We start from the raw sequence: 21463 nt of genomic DNA on the forward strand, positions 1-21463 counted from the left end.
CCGAGGTTATCCAAGTGCAACTAACTCTGGGCAAAAATGCAATCCAAATTGTAGCTTGCTACAGATCCCTCATCATGCCCCAGGATTCCCACTTCTCTTTTCTTGATATACTAGAAAATATTAGGGTTCAACCAAACACCCTAATAATGGGCGATTTCAACTAACCCACTATTAACTGGGAAAACTACTCATGTACCAACTCCTTCACTCAACACTTTCTGGAATTCATAAATTCCAATGCCCTGGATCAACTTATCCACACCCCCAGCAGGGGCAACAGTATCCTAGACCTAGTGATTACCAACATGAGTGACCGATGTTCCACACCTGAAGTCAACTCCTCGTTGGTCAGATCTGACCATAAGCTAATCACCCTAGATATCCGCATCACGCCCCACCTACCATTAAGGAAACCACGGTAAAATATTTCTCCAAAGCCAACTTCATGCTTCTTAAGACAGAAGTGGCGAACTTCATGACACCCATGCAGATGGACAATACAGTTATGACTGCTGAATGCTACACAAATGCACTCTATAAGCACTTACACTGGTGCATGGATCGTGCTATCCCAAACATAACCAAGACACTATCCTCCAAAAAAAAAGGAAGCCAAACTGGTGGTCCCCTGCCATAAACAAACTCTACAACAGAAGGAAGAAACTGTTGCAAAAGAGAGTAAAATCCCATGAGTGGAGGAGCTCCCTGGTCAGCCTCAGTAAGAAGCTGAGATCCCTTATAAGATCTTCCAAAGCTAGCTACGAAAACAAAATCACCACTGATTCTAAGGGCAACCACAAAGCATTCTATAGTTATGTCATGCATCTCAATGGCAACACCCAGAACTGCTATGAGTTACAGCACAACGGCACGGAAATTACAGAACCAACTGATATTGCCAACGTCCTGGCAGATAGGTTCAGTGCTAACTTTACCCCCCCTCTCACCCCCTAAAAGGCCCATACCTATACAGGAAGAATGCAGATTCCTTGTAATCACATCTATGCACTCTCTAAAACCAAAAACACAGCATCCATGGGACCGGACAACATCCCAGGCTGCGTTTTACATTAACATCAGAATGAACTGGCTCCCCACCTAAGCACCATGTTTAATCATAGTCTCACGTCAGGCTCTGTGCCCACTGAATGGCGCACAGCAGCAGTTATCCCACTCCACAAAGGGGGAGCCACCACTGATCCTGGAAACTCTCACCCTATTAGCCTGACGAGCCTGGTCTGCAAGGCCATGAAACGTATCATCATGGACCTCATAAATAAAGATATTGGTAACCTCCAAACTCTGGACCCCACCCAGTTCGGGTTTGTGAAAGGCAGATCATGCCTTCTGAACCTGATCGACTTCTTTGAGGCAGTCACCAAAGCCGTAGATGAGGGTAAGGGGGTTCATACAACCTATCTTGACCTCACCAAGACTTTCAACACCATCCCTCATTCTGGAATTATAGCTAAACTCACTAAACTAGGTATAAACCCGTATGTCACAAGATGGGTTGTCAACTGGCTCACTGACAGAACCCACGCTGTAAAAGTTGCAGACTCCAAATCTGACTTCAAACCAATGACATTGACAGAGGTCTGTCCTGGGACCTCTCCTGTTTGTTATCTACTTCTCTGAAGTACAGGCTAACTCAGAAGGCCTTTGGCTAATGAAGTTCACAGATGACTGCAAACTAGGAGCCATAGTCGAGTCCCCAAATGATGTGGACATCCTACAGAAGGGCCTCATTGAGACAGATGCCTGGTGTCAGAGGCATGGCCTCAAACTCAATGCCAAAAAGTGCATTGTCATCCCCTTTGGTAAAAACTCTGTACCCATGAACTTCCACATAAACAGCAGTCTACTTAACGCCGAATGTGTGATAAGAGACCCTGGGACCCAGGTGGACAGTAGTCTCTTCTTTGATAATCACATCGCCACAGTAGAGAGGAAATCCTTCTATGTGGCACACCTCATCACAAAAGGGTTCTCATCCAGGAAAAAAGAGTTCATTGTTCCCCTCTACTCGGCACTCATTAAACCCATTATGGAGTACAACGCCCCTTTTGGAATGTACCTCACAAGATATCTGCAGCAGCTGGAAAGGCCACAGAAGTACCTCCCAAAGAGGATTACTGGCCTCAAACAGATGCCCTACACTGACCGTCTCAAAAAACTCCAGCTTTACTCTGTAGCATATCACCTACTCCTAGGAGATCTCTGCCTAACATATAAAGCTATGTTAAACCCAGAGCTGTTGGACATGCTCCACCTAAAGAAATCCCAATCCCTATGAGCTACACACTCTAGGGATCTAAACCTTGTCACCACAATAAACAGGACATGCTGGAGCGATAGATTCCTGTCCCAGAGACTTCCTATACTCTGTTTCAAGCTACCCATATATGTCAAGCAAAGTTTCTCATTAGCACTCTTCAAGAAAAATGTTGATGAGTGGCTGGGAAATAGGAAATACACCCCATGGGATCACTTCTTTGGCTCTGCTCGACAGGGGCACAGGAAATTAACTTTCTTGGGTGGCATATGCCAGGGAACTTTGTTGGCTAGGCTTACTTAGTCCCTTGAGCCGATAGCCTAGTATCTACCTATGAACATATAAATGTGGACATTGTAATATTTGTCAATATATTGCCAGGACATTTGATTATATTAATAGTATTTCTTTTTTGCCCTCCGATGCTTATAATTGTGGAACTGAGGGCATTATTTATGCTCTTAAGTGTCCTTGTGACTTATTTTTACATTGGGGAGAGCAAGAGAAAGTTTAAACTAAGGTTGCAAGAGCATGTGAGGAATATTAGACATAGTAAATTGGAAAGTCCTGTAGCAAGTCACTTTGCAAAATTTCACAATAAAGGCTCTACTTTATTAAAAGCAGCGAGTTTAGAAAAGGTATTTTACACACTTTTGGTCAGAAAATGCATATAAAAGAAAATAGGTCTTAATTTGAATTGTAATTGGAAAGTGCTTATTTAATTGTTTTTTGTTTTTTATTGGTTGATATTTATTTCATGCTGGTATTTAATTTGCTTGTTTTGGAATGTTTCTTTTACTCCTTGAAGGCTTTGTATCAGCCAAGGTGCCAGAGTGAATAAAGTTGTTTATTTTGGTACGGGTTGTTGACTTTCTGGTCACGTGGTATGCTTATGCCAGAAAGATGGATAACCATATCCACTGACCCACAAAGTCTGTTGTATATCATTTTATTTATTTATTTATTTCCACTTTGATTACCAGGGATGTCCACTGGGCCAAGAGAGCCCATTTTCAGTGGAGGCCCCGGGAGAAAAGCTCCATGAAACAGATCACAGTAAAGATAGCAGTCCAATAAAAATAAAAGTAGAAGTATAAATACATATCAAATAACATAAAGTGTGGGCAATATTGCCTATAGTGGAAAAATATCGTGCAGATACATTTTAACAAATTCACACAGTTAAAGTCAAAAGTCAAAAGCTATTTACAATATTTACAGAGTGTAAGTGGTTGTATGGGAATTAGCTATAGAAAGTTATAGCCAGCTATAAGATGCTTAGGAACTCAGAAGATTACCCTCCCTGGGGTTTTTGTTAAAGAGTTCTAGGTAGGGAGAATGCAGTTACATTTCCATTTGGAGGAGAGGTAGGTGTAAAGCTGAGTTTTGAAGTTGTTTGTGTTTGACATTGTCCTTAGTGTGGAAGGGAGAGAGTTCCATTTCTTACCTAAGTAGAAGGAGAGGAGAAGTTGTCCAGGAGAACGTTTTGGTTTGTGGACAGTAATTAAGTTTTGGTGCTCAGATCTGAGAGTTCTATTTGAGATATATGGGGGAAAGATGTTAGTTAGAGCAGGGCATTTGGTTGGATTAAATATTAGTCTATGTGCTGTAGTGAGCTGGAGGAAGTCCAGGTAATTTGTGAATTCTAACCAGTTGAGGGATTGGAGGGTAACACAGTGATGAGTGGAATGTTTGGCTTTGGTGGCAAATTTAGAAATTTTGTTATAACAGCTTTCAAGTTTGGAAGTGATGGAAGGGAATAGGTTAGTTACTAGTGGGGTTCCCTACAGAAAGGAGGGAAGGAGGTAAGAGGAGGCCAGAGTATGCCTGGTAGAAGTAAAGAGGAAGTGGTTGTTCCTGTATAGCATACATAGTTTTTGGTGGGTTTTCTTTAAATTCTGCTGAATATGGATGTCAGACTTGAGGTGTTCGTCTATAGTTACACAGAGTAGTTTGGCAAAGGGAACAACTTCGATCGGAGAGTTGCTTTGGCTAAGGACTTGGAAGGAATTTTTATCAAAAGAGAAAGATTTTGAGGGTGTGGATAGTAGTATTTTAGATTTGTTAGCATTGAGAGAAAGGTGATTTTGGTGCATCCAGATCTCAGTAGTTGAGAAGGGAGTCTGAGTTTTAGATAGGAGTTCAGGGAGGTTAGAGGCAGAGCAGACAAGTGTAGCATCATCTGCATATTGGATGACTTTGGCATTAGGAATAGCAGAGTGAAAGTTATTGATAAAGATATTAAACTGCATCGGTCCGAGGGTGGACCCCTGTGGTACTCCGGTAGGGGTGGGTAAGAAAGGTGAGGGGTCTTTTTTTTTCCATTTCACAGCCTAAGATCTATCTGACAGATAGCTTGAGAACCAGGAAAGAGTGTTTTGACAGAGACTTAGGTTTGAGAGATGACTTAGAAGGTGCTTATGGAAAACAGTATTGAATGCTTTAGAGAGCTCTAGGAGCACTGTGGATACCAAGTTCCCAGAATCTTGGGCTTGATTGACAGTTTCTAAGAATGAGAGTAAAGCTGTTATGGTGCTATGTCCTGGTCGGACGCCATGTTGGGTAGGGGTAAGAAGTTGGTTTTTAGTCAGAAAAGACACAAGTTGGAGGTGGATGTATTTTTCTAGGATTTTGGAGATTGGAGAGAGAAGAGCTAGAGAGCAGAAGTTTGAAATGTTAGTGTTTTTACCTCCCTTGTGGAGAGGAAGAATAAAGGTGGAACACCAGAGTTTAGAGACATAATATTCCTTTATGGATTTATTAATTAGGATACTAATTGGGAGAGCTGTACCATTGGCAGCAGACTTGAGAAAGGAAGAGGGGATGTTGTCAGGTGCATTGGAGCAGGGTTTAAGTTTGGATAGAAGTCTTTTTATGTAGTTAGTGGAGACAGGTTTAAACTCAAACATAGGGGAGAAATTATTTGGGGACTTAGATGAGGTGGAATATAGGAGAGATGGGTCGTTGTTGATAAAAGTTTTTGTTTGGTCAGATATTGACTCTATAAAGAAAGAGTTGAATAGTGAGGCTAATTCGAGGTCAGATTTACTTGGGTCCGGACAGGGGTTATTTTTGGAGCCTGGGTTGAGGAGTGAGTTTATGAAGTTCAAAAAAAGCGTAGGGTTTTGGGGATGGTTGGACTGGAGGTTAGTGTAGTAGGATTTTTGTCTTTGAAGATTTGTTTTTTTTGCAAAGTTACGGAGGTGTGTATATTGGAGAATGGTTTCAGGAAGTTTATTCTTTTGGCAAAGCTTCCAGGATTTGTCTCTTTGATGCATAATTTGCTTTCTTTGGTTAGCCAAGGGGCAGTTATAGTTTTTATTCTTTTTTTCCTTGGTGGAGCTAAGGAATTTAGAGCATCTAGGAAAGTAGAATTAAAGTGGTCTATAGCTTTATCAAGTGAAAGGGTTTTTAGAATATTCTAATTCATTTGTTTGAGATAGTTAGAGAAGGTTTTTGGGGTCAAATGTACTAAGGTTGCGGGTCTGAATATATTGATGTTGGTGTGGATGGAAGGTGGTTGAATGGTAAATGAAGGCTGGGAGGTGGTCACTAATAGAGTCAGGGATGGTGCCAGAGTTGGTAATTTTATTTGGATGGGTGACTAAGATCCAGTCAAGAGTGGATCCTGGAGGATTTGTTTTATTGGGTCTGGTAATGGAGTGGGTCACTTGAGTAAAGTTAAAGAGGTTAGTGGACAGGAAGGGTATGGGACTGTTGATTTTATTCCAGTCGATGTTTACATCACCTAGTATGTAAGTTTCAAGGTTAATTTCAGCTGAGGCCCATTGGAGTATGTCTTCAAGGGTTGAGATGTTATTTCCGGGTGGGATATAAAGGGCGATGATACAGTGGCTTTTGTGATTATTCATTGTTAATAGACCGACTGTTAGTTCTGCATTGATGAATTTAGGAATGGGTTTGTAGGGGAATTAAGGTAAGTCGATTGGAATAGATTAATGCAACACCTCTGCCTTTTTTCTTTGGGCAGTCACATCTAAGAGTGTGAAATCCAGAGGGTAGGATTTCAGAGTCAGAGATGTGGGGTTTCAGCCAGGTTTCAGAGATGGCTACTATGTCAAGCTGGTTATGACTTAGCCATGCTTGAAATTGATGTGCTTTGTTGCTGAGACTCTGGGCATTGAGTGTGAAACATTTAAGAGTATTTTAGTGGTATGAAAGGCTAGAGGAAGGGGGAGGGTAATTGTTATTTGTGGGTGGGTTAGGTCCGGGGTTGAGGTCAATGTTTCCAGCTAAGATGAGGTTATTGAAGGAAGTTATTTTAGTGTGTTTTGGTTTGGATTTACAGTATCCTGGATGGTCTAGTATTTGTTTAAGAGTAAGTGTCTTAGCAGTAGTGGAAATAATTTTAGGATTAAAAAGCTGCAGAGGGTTGAGCTGAAAGAGAGAGGAGGAGATGGAAAACAAATGATTATTTGTGTGAGGGAGGAGATGGTTTTGTGTGGGAGTATGGTAAAGAGTAGAGAGTGGAAGCTGATTGGAGGTATGGGAGCTGGCATTGTATAAAGTTAGGAGTAGTAAGAAGGAGATGGGGGTTTGGAGTGTTAGGAACAGTAAGGAAAGCATGGTTAGAAAAAGGTAGTTTAATGTAGGAGGATTTGTAATTAGAGAGAAGAGCTGTGGGGTGAGAGGGGGTAGTGAAAGAGTGATGTATTTAATTACCGTGGGTGAAAGGAGGAGGGGTAAAGAGGGGAAGACTTTGACTAGATTGTTGTCTTGAGTGGGTGGAGGCTGGTTGAAATAAAAGTAGGAGTAGTAGGGACAGGTGGAAATTGGGGGCAGGGTAGGGGAGCGGAGTGAGCACACAGGGCGAGCGGAGCGGGTAGAGCCAAGGAGAAGGAAGAAAGCCAGCAAAAAGTTATCAGTGAAGCTGAGAACTAGCTCAGAGGTAAGGAGGCACTGGCATAAGGCACTATGTGTGTGAAATTAGAAGGATGCAGAAGGTTGACAAGCAGATAGGAGATGAAAACAGGGCAGTAGCAGTTTAGTAGAATATAGTAAGTATTAATAGGTCTAAAACAGGACAGTGGCAAATTAATAGAACAGTTACAGTACTTTTGGCCTGTATTAAAAGATAGATAGTGGTTGAACAGTGCCACCTTGTGGCCTAAATGTGTAAGTACAATGGTAAGCTATGAGCACTCAGAGGAGGGGGAAGCCTTGGTGAGTAAAGGGAGATGAAATCCATGGTAGACTGCTAGCGAATGCACCCAGGGTTAATATACAACAGTGGTAGGTATAGGATATAGTTTTATTTTACAATAGGGTACATACTCGTTTAAAGTTAGTTCTTGGGGAGGCAGAGTGGTTACAGAAGCACTGCAGGATCGCTTTAAGATGAACTTTACAAAAATAGCAATAAGAATCACAAGCAAAAACAATACCAGGTATTACTTACATGTGAGCACACTACTAGGGATTCCTATGAAGCAAGGCAGAAAAGCTAAGTCAAAAGATGGTGCCTTTCTACATCAGGTTATTTGATACCTCTGTAATTAAGCAGGAGTGGGAGGGAGGTGAGCATGTTCAAGGTGGGAGAGGGGGGTAGACACAAAGTAATACAAAGTTGTCAGAAAAACTGGACTAGGCCAGCTGCTAAAAAGAAAACAGGAAAACCAAGCTAAGTTAATTCCAGGTGAGTGTAGTCAGTATTTTCCTAATAACTACAAATCTTATGCTACTAATCTAGTACAGTGTAGTGAAAAGGACCACCACTTCTACAGGGAAAAACAATTGAAGTATCGGCTGTAGGTACATAGGTAATTTTTTTCCAAGAGAGAGATGTTTTAAGTAATTGACCTAGGAGTACAATAGGAAGAGAAAAATGGGGGGGGGGGGGACCAGTAATGTGCACTAGTACAATGAAGGAAGAAAGAGTCTTCAGTTTAGAGGACAGATTAAATATAACTCTAACATACACTAGTGTAGCTAAAAGCACTTTAGTGTTCCACCGACGCAGGGTCTCACAGTGCAGGGCAACGAGACAGCCTTTGGTTGATTGGAGGATGACCAAGACAAAGGATGAAACGTTTGGTGAGGGGAACCAGTGTAGCTGAAAGTACTTCAGTGTTCCACTGATGCAGAGTCTCACAGTACAGGGCAATGAGACAGCCTTGGGTTGATTAGAGGATGGCCAAGACACAGGATGAAACTTTTGCTGAGGGGAACTAGTGCAGCTGAAAGCACTTTAGTGTTCTGCCAATGCAGGGTCTCACAGTGCAGGGCAATGAGACAGCCTTGGGTTTATTGGAGGATGGCCAGGACACAGGATGAAATTTTTGCTGAGGGGAACTATTGTAGCTGAAAGCACTTTAGTGTTCCAGCTATGCAGGGTCTCACAGCTCAGGGCATTGAGACAGCCTTGGGTTGATTGGAGTATAACCAAAGACACAGGTCAAAACTTTTTCTGAGGGGAACTAGTGTAGCTGAAAGCACTTTAGTGTCCCACCGATGCAGGATCTCACAGTGCAAGGCAACGAGACAGCCTTGGGGTGCTTGAAGGATGGTGAAGACGCAGGATGAAACTTTTGCTGAGGGTACTAGTGTAGCTGAGAGTACTTTAGTGTTCCACCGACGCAGGGTCTCACAGTGCAGGGCAACAAGACAGTCTTGGGTTGAATGGAGGATGGCCAAGACAAAGGAGGACATTTTTGCTGAGGGGAACTAGTGTAGCTGAGAGCACTTTAGTGCACCACTGATGCAGGGTCTCACAGTGCAGGGTAACGAGACAGTCTTGGGTTGAATGGAGGATGGCCAAGACACAGGATGAAACTTTTGCTGAGGGGAACTAGTGTAGCTAAAAGCACTTTAGTGTTCCAGCTATGCAGGGTCTCACAGCTCAGGGCAATGAGACAGCCTTGGGTTGATTGGAGTATAACCAAAGACACAGGTCAAAACTTTTGCTGAGGGGAACTAGTGTAGCTGAAAGCACTTTAGTGTTCCACAGATGCAGGATCTCACTGTGCAGGGCAACGAGACAGCTCTGGGTTGTTTGGAGGATGGCCAAGACACAAGATAAAACTTTTGCTGAGGGGAACTAGTGTAGGTGAAAGCACTTTAGTGTTCCACCGACGCAGGGTCTCACAGTGCAGGGCAACAAGACAGCCTTGGGTTGATTGGAAGATGGCCAAGACACAGAATTAAACTTATTGCTGAGGGGAATGCGAGCACACTACTGGGGATTTTTGTTCTGCCATTTATACCTTTTCTTAGGGTTGTCTTCACAAAATATAAATGCAGCTATAACAGTTTAGTGCTGAATGCCATCCTCCTTTTCTTACCTTATTTTTTTTTAAATTATCTACAGCTGTATTTGTGTGTTTTTCTCTTAATTTATTAAAGATTAATTGCAGTGCTGTCATATGGTTAGTCTTATTTGTTCCTTTATAACTTGCTCATGATTATTGCACCAGTCAGAACAAGTCTCTTTCAGACAAATATGTTAGGCTGTATTGTGTCTGTTGTAATTGCTGCTTGTGCCCATAAATATATAGAAAAAAATTAAATAATATACCAATTATGAGACCCCCCCACCCTTTCCCAGATGATGATGTTGTGATTGCATATTACTGTCCTAAAAATGTTAACATTAATTCACAAGGTAGGCCATAAGATTAACACGTTGAGAATTGTTGTGAAAAGTATTAACATTACCAGCATTATGAGCCTCTGATATTTGCAGCCTTGCCCTTTTGGTAGGGTCAGTATTTTTTACCTCAAACTTACAGTTGCTTCCTTTACTTCATAAGATGTCATTGCTTTCAGAGCTTCTGCAAACAAATAATCATAGCATGAATGTAAATTCCTCCAGGGAACAATAAATCTACTCTGAAGAATATCCTATACTGGTTCTCCACCAACATGTATCAGGAAATTATAATCCTATGTGAATTTAAAATTGAATGGATTACTTTAAACTCTGGCAGTCCAATACTAATTAATTACCCTACAAGATATGACAAACATACTTCAAAGGAAACTACCTTGGACTGGATAGTTGCATCACAAACAGAAAAATATTAATCCTTTAGGACATTACCTGACTTTCTAAGTGATCACCTTCCCACCCATATAATTAGACATCAACTCCATACACTGTTTGAAATCTAACCAAGATTCAGACTGACCTTTATCAGTACCCTGCAGCACTACAGCTGGAATATACTCAAAAATCTTCTCTTGGATGAAGCAGTCTCTGAATTTAATAACACCTTCTTAAAAATATATTCAACGGGTTATCTCCAATCTGAACAGAGAGAATCCAAGCAAACCCAGCTCCTTGGCTTTCCAAAACTACAAACCTGCTAATGAAAGAGAGAGAGAGAGAGAAAGACACACACAAACTCACTTTACAAAAAAAAAAGGGGGTGGGGTGCATGGCCAAATTTTGAACTTTATTATATTCTAACTACTAGACTGTGGTGGTGGTGCTGCGGTAGCGTTGTCGCCTCACAGTAAGACGTTGTCCCGTTCGATTCTCAGCTAGAGTGTCTTCTGTGTGGAGGCATACATGAATGGGGCGTGCCTTTGTTGAAGGTTGTGCGTCAGTGCTGGTAACCCGGCACGTAAAAATTCACTACCAAACATTAGCGGACCGGAGTTCCGCTGTGGCGACCCCTAACCAGGAAAAGCCAAAAGACACAAACAAACTATATTCTAACTACTGTTAAGTAGACTGGGGTCAGCTGAAAACCTGAAACTTAATGTAAATACCTGGCAACCATGTTGGCTTGACATTTGGTATAAAATTATTAAATTAACCCCATGTAATCCCTCCTCACTACCTTTTTAAAATAGATCTAATATTAGAAAGTTAAAAAATACACATTTTTGCTGATTTAATAAATAGCTTTCAAAAACTTATGAAATGGTTATATCTGGATGTTTATCTGTTTATGCAACCAATAGAGAAAAATTTAAATGTCTTGATTAGATTAATAATCACATGATTGATTTCACCATCTTTCCAAGTTTTAAGAAATAAAACTATATGGGATTTTGTTTCCTGTGACACCAGTTCACTGGAATTAATAAAGATAATCATTGGATTGCCTAAAGATTATTTACCAATAATAAATCATATTTTAACTTTAATAAAAATTAAATATGATTGCTTATATCAAATGACTCAGAAAATTCCCAAATTAGTTTCTTAGGTACTCTGTTCCAAAACAAGGCATTATCTAAGGGATTTAAATTAGCCTTGGCCTATAAACACACACACACACACACACACACACACACACACACACACACACACACACTTTCAAAATGCTGTGCATCTTATGATAAAAATTCTCAATAGTAACTGTAACTAGTGCTGTGAATCAATAATTTTTAGTTTGAAGTATATACTCCTTAAACTATATTTTACTCATTTTATAATCTTAAATAATGTTTATCTTTCCCCATGAAAGAAAGCAACATATTTCCTATCATTACCTACTAATTGCATGAGTTGTCATACTGTTGAGGTTGATGTATTCAATGACATCCAAGATATGCGATCAATTACCTATCATAAACAAAATCCCATGGTAGCTGGTAATTTTGCATCTTCCATTCTGTAAAGGCCATAGGGATAACGTGTTTATACTTACTACATGCATTTCCATACTCAGATTTTATATAACCCAAAAGTGGTTAAACCTTAACTCTATGAACTGGACTGAATTTGTGCAAGTTGCAAAGAAAAGTATTTAAAAGCTCTTAAAATAATTCTCACTTATCACTTTAACACTGAAAAAAGTAAAATACTAAGCAATGGCAGATGTTGCTGAAAATCTTAGCCATTTAACTTTAATTATCAACTAATGGACTTATGTATTTGTTGGAATAAACATGTCTTTTTATCATATTACTGAATTCCTTTCCCTAAATATTTTCTTTATACTTTTTTTCTCTCTTTCTTTTCTAATCAGAGGTGGGAATAACACAAAAGAATAGTTTTTAGGAATGCCGCAATGTTATCAGTAGTTATGTATGTAATGTAAGTAGCTGATGTAGTATTGTACTGTTTTGTATTTATATTCTAAAATCATGTAATTTTCATCAGTATGCTGTTTATTGTTGATTTTGAAAATGTAATAAATGTATTTGTAAAAAAAAAAAAAAAAAACAGTACCACTACAGTCTTTCATCAATACAGTTAACCAGAAAAGAAATTCTGATAACCTTGTATCTACCCTCTTTCTAGACTTACCAGAGGTATTCATTACTGTCAGTCACCAGAAACTCTTACTTAACCTTTCATTATTAGGTCTCACTGACTCCATCATCCTTTAGTTTCAATGGCGAACAGGTAACAGGCTCTTAAATGGGGCATTGACTATTCTTTTTTCTGGCCAGTATCCCTTGGTGTGCATCAACATTTAGTCCTAGGCACTTTACTGTTCAGCCTATTTATAAATGACTTACATACTTCATTCAGGCATGCCACAATAGTCCAGTATGATGACAACTGTACAATTATATATACTGCTACAGACCTCTAATCTCAAACAACATACATAGCAATCTTAGTCTTTCATTGAACCCTGACTGGAAAACTCCTGACTCAATGCCAAAAAAAGCTCATGTTATTCACCCCAAAACAGTACATCACTCAAAAAGCTCTACTGTCTCTAAACTCTAAGGACAATACAAAAATTGAACAGGTACCACAAATCAAACTGCAAGGAGTTACTATAGATGACCAGCTGAAATTCAACCATCACATACTTCAAGTAGTAAAAACAACACACTAAAAACTAGGCTGTCTGTACTGAGCTAATCTCTCATATACAGCTAGGAAAAGCATCACCTCCACCTACCTACTCCCAACCCCACTATATATGCTTCCCCAGTTCTGACTATCTTAAGCTCTACAATAGCCCACAAAATCTTACCGTGCTAAAATAAAAGTTATGAGATTTACCACTAATCTGCCATATAGGACATACCACTGCTCAGCTCTCAAAGACCTTAAATGGCTAGAGCTCTCACATACACTTATGACATGCAACAACTTTTAATCCATAAACTACTCAATAAACCAGAACAGTGCCCAAGGCTTGAATCACTCATTCACTTATACATCCCTAACAGCAATCTTTGTTCTGGAGACAAACTGCTTCTTATGATATTTAAATTTAGAAATGTAGTAGTGACACACACTATTCTACCTGTGTTGTTAGGAAGTGGAACTCTCTTCCACTCTCACCAAGACAAATGGAAAACCTAAATTCCTTCAAAACTGAACTTAAGCAATATTGTATGCAAACTTTGTTCTGTACTTGTGAAACTCCAGGCTTAAGTACGCTAAAGGTCTGCTGCAATTCATTATGCCTCATATCCTATGTAATGGAACCTACATTTTCTTATAAATATTCTATGCTGTATCATGCTATATCTTCTAATCTGAATATTATGCTATGATTGTATTTTTGACTAGTCTGTTTTTATGTCTGTTGAATGTATGTTTTTATATTATTTTTAACTGTTATTCTAAGTACAACTAAGCATCCTGTGCAATACTTCTATCAGAATAACTGAGCTGTATGTGTTAATGTTTTCAGTGTAAGTTGCTATAGCATTTTACCCTGGGCTTTTGCTGAAAAAGATCTTCTGTCATGTCGGACTTTCCTGTTCATCAGATACAGTAAATAAATAATTTTGGTATTTTTACATCTGTGGTAAATTATAGTGCCTGTAAAGGGACTTATGTTTTCATTATATAGTAGCATCTTCTGACCACTATATGAAACCAATTTATACTCTTTTATCTGTGATGTAAGGTTGTATGAAGAGTAGTCTGAAATATAGTTAAATATTTTGAAAATCACTAGTGTTATGAACATATATTTATTTTGGTGAGTGCTGCTTTATAACATTACCTTCTCTCCTTAATTTCACCCAGAACTACTTTATGCGCATAACTTTATAGTACCTCTTGAATGTTGCAACTGACTTTTTTCAAATAGCAATTTTTTTTCACATGTACATGATGTTTTACATTTATAATATTAACTGTTTTTGCAAAGAATGCAAGTTTTCTGTTAAGTAGTGTATTCATATATGTAGATCATATCATGCATAATATCTCATCACTGTATGTAATAGAGTAGAGTAGTGTACTATGTATGGATAGAGCTGAAAGTTATTAAATAATTCTCATACAACAATAACAAATGCTTTACTACAAACTGGTAGCAGGTTCTGTATTAAACAAATTGCACTGTACAAGAATTGCATCAGCCATCAGCATTTGATTATGTCAAATGACATTGACAGCATTTTTCAAAATGTACACATGCATTGCTTACAGCTGTCGAAGCACTTAACTGCAACTAATTGTAGAGTTCAACTGTATAGAAATAACATTTTTAATCTATATATAGGCAAAACCAATACAGCTATTACCTTGGCAAAGCATTATGGTGCTGCCTGCTTAACAGTTGATGGTATTATCCTTGAAGCTATTTCAAATGGGAACACACCAACTGGCCTTCGTGCTCGAGAACTGTGTGCCAAAGCAGCAGCTGAGCTAGCACTTCATGAAGCAGATGAGGCAGGTAAGCATAGATAATGCTTCAGTCTTGTGTAGTGAAAACTTTTCTGTATAATAAAATATTTATGTATAAAGTACACAATATGGAGGTAAACCAAGCTAGACAGAATCCACTGAAGGAATGGTAGTAAGAGGTGTGCATCATAATGAACGTAAAGAAGATAGATTATTGAGAAGCAATGTAATGATAAGGTACATAACAGCAGGGGGTCTAACACTGTGATAGACTGATTTCTGAAGGAATGAATCACAGACAAATATAATACAGAATGAATGAAGTAACAGCCAAATGGCAAGATTGGTAAGGAAGAGTATTCCTATAGTAAAGAGCAAAAGACAGGGTAGCAGAGAGCCAAGTACTCTCCAAAGTAAAAATAGTATAATGGGTGACACAACTTTAGTAGGGTAATACAATAGTAGCCAGGTTTCTGGGTGAGACTCACAATTAGTCATATAGCTGGATTTATGAGTAGTGCAGGACTGCACCATTTGTGGAAGTGGCATCATATAAGGGGATTAAACAACCTAAAAATAAAGAACCATATGAATTAGACTGGCATTTGAAGGTTGCCCATAGTTTGCAAGGGAGGGAGGGTTAGTGCTTACATTTTTTTTCACAAATAGTACATCTCAAATTATTGTAAATAAATAACACAGAAGACAGGAGCTGTAGAGAACATGACCAAATACTCTGACACAAGATGAAAGAATTTTCCAGAAGGCTAGAAAGCTTCGCTAATCAGAACTTTAAGATAGAGAGTACATTTTAGAAATGCTAAGACATACCATATGAGTAAGAACCCTTTACAAGATTTTCTTTATTCCGTAATGACTTATCAGTAAGTTTAACATACTATCTAATAAGGAAAACAGTTTTTAACGTGGTAATAACCTTAATGCTGTGCTCGTTCAGAAATTGTCTACAAAAGAATGGAAATGGGCCACCTTAGATGGACATTCTCTATTTGTGGATGGCTCTAAATCTTTTGATATAGTGATTAGATAACATTTTTATCACTAGTGAGTTGAAAAAGTGAGCAGCAAAACTGTAAGATATTAAGTAAGAGTTATAATATATGTCTTTAATCATTCATTATGAAATATAAATTATGAGTTTGGTTTATATGCATTTTATTGTTACTGCCTTTTTAAATTCTTAAAAAAGTATTTTGTGACTATTTTGAATAGCTGTTAAATGTGATTTTTATCATATTTCTTATTCTGATAAGTCCTAAGCATTCTGAGGAGATACAAGCTCTTAAATGTTTTAATTTTGCAAGGTGTGGATTTGATTGGGTGACTTATCTTTGCTTCATAATGTGGTTATGATGAGTACCTAACACAACTATACTTCATCTTCGAAAGTCGGAATATAATTATATCCACAGTAAGACAACACCAGAAATATGAAGTAGCGCAAAGCTTATGTTGATCACTTGAGGAAAACTGATCCCTAATTCTTTAACCAAGACAGATTTTATTGATAGGAGAGGACTGCTTAAACATCAACTGTGTAATAAATACCTCCAGTTAATTATGTTCTGGTAGCAACATATGCACATTGCATTACATATGCTTGATAGGAGAAATAGGCATTTAGTCTATGTTGTCTTCCTGGCCCATTTATTTCCTGAATGGTCCCCCCTGGTGGACTAGCAGATTGTCCTAGTGTGAAGGAACTAAACATGATGGAGTCCATATCCCGCATGCCTGACAATATTTTTGTTTCACCCAAGATAGGCTTATGGGAGCAAGGGGGCTGCAGTAGATGCCGTTGTGGTGGTGGTGGTGGCCACTCAGAAAAAGCTCTCTGAGAAAAGTTCCTCTGTTCACCCCCCCAAACATACTTGATGAAGTTTTAGAGGGACTTGATCAAATAGCTGTCCAAGACCCTCTCAATGCCATGACTGCAGAGTCTCACAAACTGGTGGATTCACATTTGGCAAACTTACAGTCAATTATGGATGTGTCTGTTCACCTTTTGTCCAATGTGGCAGAGGGCATATCTAGAGAAGCAGGCGGCAGCATTGACATACATTGACATGACTGGATTCAACTTTTTGGTTATGTGGAGAACTTCAAACTGTCCTTTTTGAATACCCCCTTTGACATGTTCACCCTTTTTGGGCCCAAGGTTGAAGACACATTCACCAAGAGTGAACATATCCATCTGCCACCATCATCATCTGCTTTTCCACCCCCCCCCCCGAGGACTTTTTTCCAGAACCAAAGGGGCAGAAAGTGATTATTGTTCAGTAAGTCTCAGTTTGGCACAGGACACTCCTGGAGACAGACCTCCCAGGGCAGAGGAAGGAACAGCAGTGGATGTCACCCTAGAGGCAGAGGTGGAGTGCAGACCCAGGGATTTCAAGGCCTGTTTACCAATAAACTCTTTCAGCGCTCTTGAACAGTTGCCCAAATGATGCACTTTGAAGTCCATCTTGGGGTTGCTTATCTCTGCACCCTCATGCTTGGTTAGCCATCACTCTCAATTCATGGGTGCTAAAAATAATAACCAAAGGCTACATCATCCCTTGTCTTTACCCACCAAAAATATCACAAAGAACTACCCTCCCCACCCACACACACACACACAGAGGAAGGCGGCGGCACAAGAAAGCTGTTAGAAAAATGACTCATCCAAGAAGTCCCACCAGACCAGCAAGGGTGCAGTATCCACTCAAGATTCTTTTTGGTTCTGAAGAAAAATGGAGACTCCAGTCCCATTCTAGATCTCAGTCACTTAAAAACTAATTTGTGAAATAGCTTTTTGTTTGGTCATTTTTCAGTCCATTTTACCTATTCCAAGGAAGTAAGACTTGATGTGCTTGATGGACCATCAAGATACCTACTACCACATAAAATAGCAATGCAGTCCAGGATATTCCTTCACTTTCAGCTGGGAGCCAATCATTTTTAATTCAGAGCACTGCCTTTTGAACTCACACAGCACCCCAGGTGTTCACCAAATTCATGGCAGTGGTAGCAACTCAACTCAGGCTGCAGAAGTTCCTGGTCTTCCCATATCTTGATAACTGGCTCATAACCACCACCATAAGGAGTCTGATAATTCAAGCCATATATTACTTGCTGCAGATGTGCTATCACCTAGGAATCACGATCAACCCAAACAAAGTCTAAACTAATACCAGCACAGACAAGACAGTTCATAGGATGCTACCTGGACACCACTTTGCAGACCTCTGAATTCCTGGAATCAAGGTTAGCAGACTGCTGCAACAGGTTTCCGTGTCCTGTCTCACCCAAGTCTTGCATTGAGATCCACCCTACGTCTTTTTTGCTCTATGGCAGCATCCATCACCTTTGTTCTCACACCAGATTCCACATCAGGGCGTTACAGTTGACTATTTCATTGCAGTGGTCCACACTTTACCACCCTGTACACTTCCCAGTCAGACTAACCAGGATCTTCAGGCAACATGTTGAGTGGTGCTGCTGTAGACTCTTTAGGCCATCCTTTTGTTCTCCCTCCCCTAGGAGCCACAGTGATCACAGATGCATCCCTTCTGGGGTGGGGGGTGGCATTTGAAAGGGAGGATTGTCCAAGGAATGTGATCATTGACAGACCAGTTTTCACATCAGTGTTCTAGAGATGAGGGCTGTCCTAGTGTTTAAGGCCTTTCAGGACTCCGGCCTCATGAGTGTGATCTCTGTTCAGACAGATAATATGTCAGTGGTCTGGGACATCAGCAAACAAGGAGCTACTGATTCATACCCTTTATGTTTGGAGGCAATAAAAGTTTGTCAGTGAGCAGGGTCTTCCTAGCCATTTCTAATTGCAGTGCATATCCCGATAAAATCCAGTTTACTAGCAAACAAGATATGCAGATCCATTCTTCTGCCTCATGAGTGGTCTCTCAGTCAGACAGTGGTTTCCATGATTTTCAGCCACCGGGGCCAGTCTCGCTGCAATCTATGTGCAACCCTGGTCAACACCAAATGTACCAGTTACATTGCCCTGATTGCCCAGAAGGGGCAGGCCCCAAGGGATGCTCCAGTCCTCACTTGGCCCCCAGGTCTCGTTTACACTTACCCTCCAACTCCCCTTCTAACCACATTTCTGTAGAAAACTGGCCTGGTTCAAGGCAAAAGTGATACTCATTTCCCCCCTTTTGGGCTTTACAGATATTGTTCCCCTTCATCTGGCCTCATTTAGTGTACCTCCCTGGTACTGGAACCTCTTTCAGATCTGATTTCTCACCAGTCCAACAAGCCTCATCTGGGCATCAAATCCCTGAAGTTGGCTGCTTGGTTTATCCACTTCCAGTGATGGACAGACATTCCATAATTTCGTCCAGTGTGATTCATATAATCTCAGAAGCCTTCCATCAGGAAAGTTTATAGAAACAAGTGGAAGAGATTCATCATCATCTAGGCCTCTGCCAAGGGTATAAATCCTTTTTTTGGCCTTTTTGAGATTGATTTTAGATTTTCTTGAAGATCTCTTTCCTGCTGGAGCTTAGCAATTCCACTATCAAAGTTCAATTGGCTGCTGTCTCAGATTTTCATATTGCTGAAGGCCAAACACCTACTGCTTCCTTAAAACTGTCAGTTTTTGTAAGGTACATTTCTCCTGTGGCCTCCTCCACCTTGGGATATTACTATTTTAATCCAGACCTTGAGAAAACTCCTTTTTGAATCTACGTCTAGTATGGAATTGAAATTCTTTATAGTCTCTCTTCTTGGTAGCTGTTATCTCAGCAAGAAGGGTCTTGGAGCTGCAAGCCTTGTCAGGTAAACTTTCATATTTGGTCTGTCATAAAGAGAATGTCAATCTGGATGAATCCTAACTTCCTTACCAACCAAAACAATCCCAACAACACATAAACTAAATATATAATAAAAGTGTGTTGTCACCAGCAAAACTGTATTGGCAACTCCTTTTGGATACCACAAAGCCCCAGGTATTAATGACTAGGTATCCAATAGTAGTTTATTAAGTAAGAGAAGGGTGAGATTATCAGATGTCCCTTATGATATTAGAATTAATAAAAAATATTAAAAATCAGTATTGTGTGAAAGAGAATTAGTTCACAGGATATTTTTTATTTTTTATTTTCAGGCAGTGTCAAGAAAATATTTTTTTTAGTGTATTTATTTTGTGTGTGTGCACTATTTAAATTAATTAGGTCAAATCATATGACTTGCAATGTGTGTATATATATATATATATATATATATATATATATATATATATGTATGTATGTATGTATGTATGTATATATATATATATATATATATATATATATATATGGATTCCTGTTACAAGAATGAAAGTTCACTACTTCGAACTTGTAATAGGAAGCCTCACGTCTGTGAAAAGTGCGCTTCACCAAAAACACCGCAGCACAGTGGAGGACATAAAAAACAAGCTATGTCCTCCACTATGGTGCAATAGTCACAGACCTTAGGGTTAAGGCATGGGTTACGGTAAGGGGATAGTAAAGCTATCCCCTTACCCTAACCCATGCCCTTAACCCTAAGGTTTGTGACTATTGCACCATAGTGGAGGACGTTGCTATCTCTTTCATTGCGCTGCAGTTGTCGTGGACCTTAGTGTTAGGGTATGGGTCATGGTAAGGGGATAACCCGTAGGGCTATCCCCTTACTATGACCTGTGCCCTAACCCTAAGGTCCGTGAGTACTGCACAGAAGTTCAGTACAACACCTGTTCGTTGTACTGAACTTCGCGTAAGTGCACTTTCGATTAAGTGCACTTTCGCTGCAGTGAGCATTCCATGCACTATTTCGAATTAGTGAAAATTTGATCTAGTGTATGGAACCTATATATATATATATATATATATCTATATATATATATATATATATACATATATATATGTGTGTGTGTGTGTGTGTGTAATATTCCAGAAATGGCCATCTTATACTTACTATATGTATGTCTGTTTTTCATTAATTCAGTCTTTGTGTTTCAGGATTCGCTGTAGCAGGTCCTGACATTTCACATGGTTACTGTCCCACAGTTCATAGGTTCGTAGGTGTGTACTAGGCTAATAGGCCTGGGGCCTTTACAAGCCTAGCCATAGGATTACCCTGCCATAGTGCCACCCGACCTTAGTTCCCAGTGCCTCTGTTGAGTAGAGCCACTGGTGTTATCCCCGGGATGAATTTTCTATTTCCCATCCACTCATCAAGATTTCTCTTGAAGAGGGTCAGGGAGGTGCTCTGCTTGACATGTATGGGAAGTCAGTTCTATGACATGGGCAGTCTCTGGGTTATGAACCTGTCCCTCCAGCATGTTCTGTTAATTGTGGTAATGAGGTTGAGGTCTCTGGACCATGTGGTGCAGAGGGATTGGGATTTCTTTAGATGTAGCATTTCTAACAGAGCTGGGTCAGACATGGCTTTGTAAGTCAAGCAGAGATCGCCTCTCAGTAGGGGATATGAGACAGAGAATAGTTGAAGTTTTTTGAGTCTGTCAATATAGGACAAGTGTTTAAGGCCTAGGATCCTCTTTTTGCAGGTGTCTAGTAAGGTACATGCCAAATGGGGCATTGTACTCGATGACTGGCCTAATGAGGGAAGAGTAGAGGGAGACAGTAACCTCTTTCTTCCTGGATGCAAAACCCTTACTAATG

At 39.8% G+C, this 21463-nt stretch overlaps 1 protein-coding gene across 1 annotated transcript in view; it reads left to right on the top strand.

The window, feature by feature from the left end:
* Positions 1–21463, top strand: part of HYDIN (HYDIN axonemal central pair apparatus protein) — a 6673197-nt gene that overhangs the window by 3484847 nt on the left and 3166887 nt on the right. The window contains exon 39 of the mRNA XM_044079523.1: positions 14674–14847. Coding sequence (XP_043935458.1) covers positions 14674–14847 — 174 coding nt within the window. The remainder of the gene's footprint in view (positions 1–14673; positions 14848–21463) is intronic.

Source organism: Protopterus annectens, chromosome 8.part0 (genome assembly GCF_019279795.1).
Source record: "Protopterus annectens isolate FY-2018-M chromosome 8.part0, PAN1.0, whole genome shotgun sequence".
NCBI lineage: Eukaryota > Metazoa > Chordata > Ceratodontiformes > Protopteridae > Protopterus > Protopterus annectens.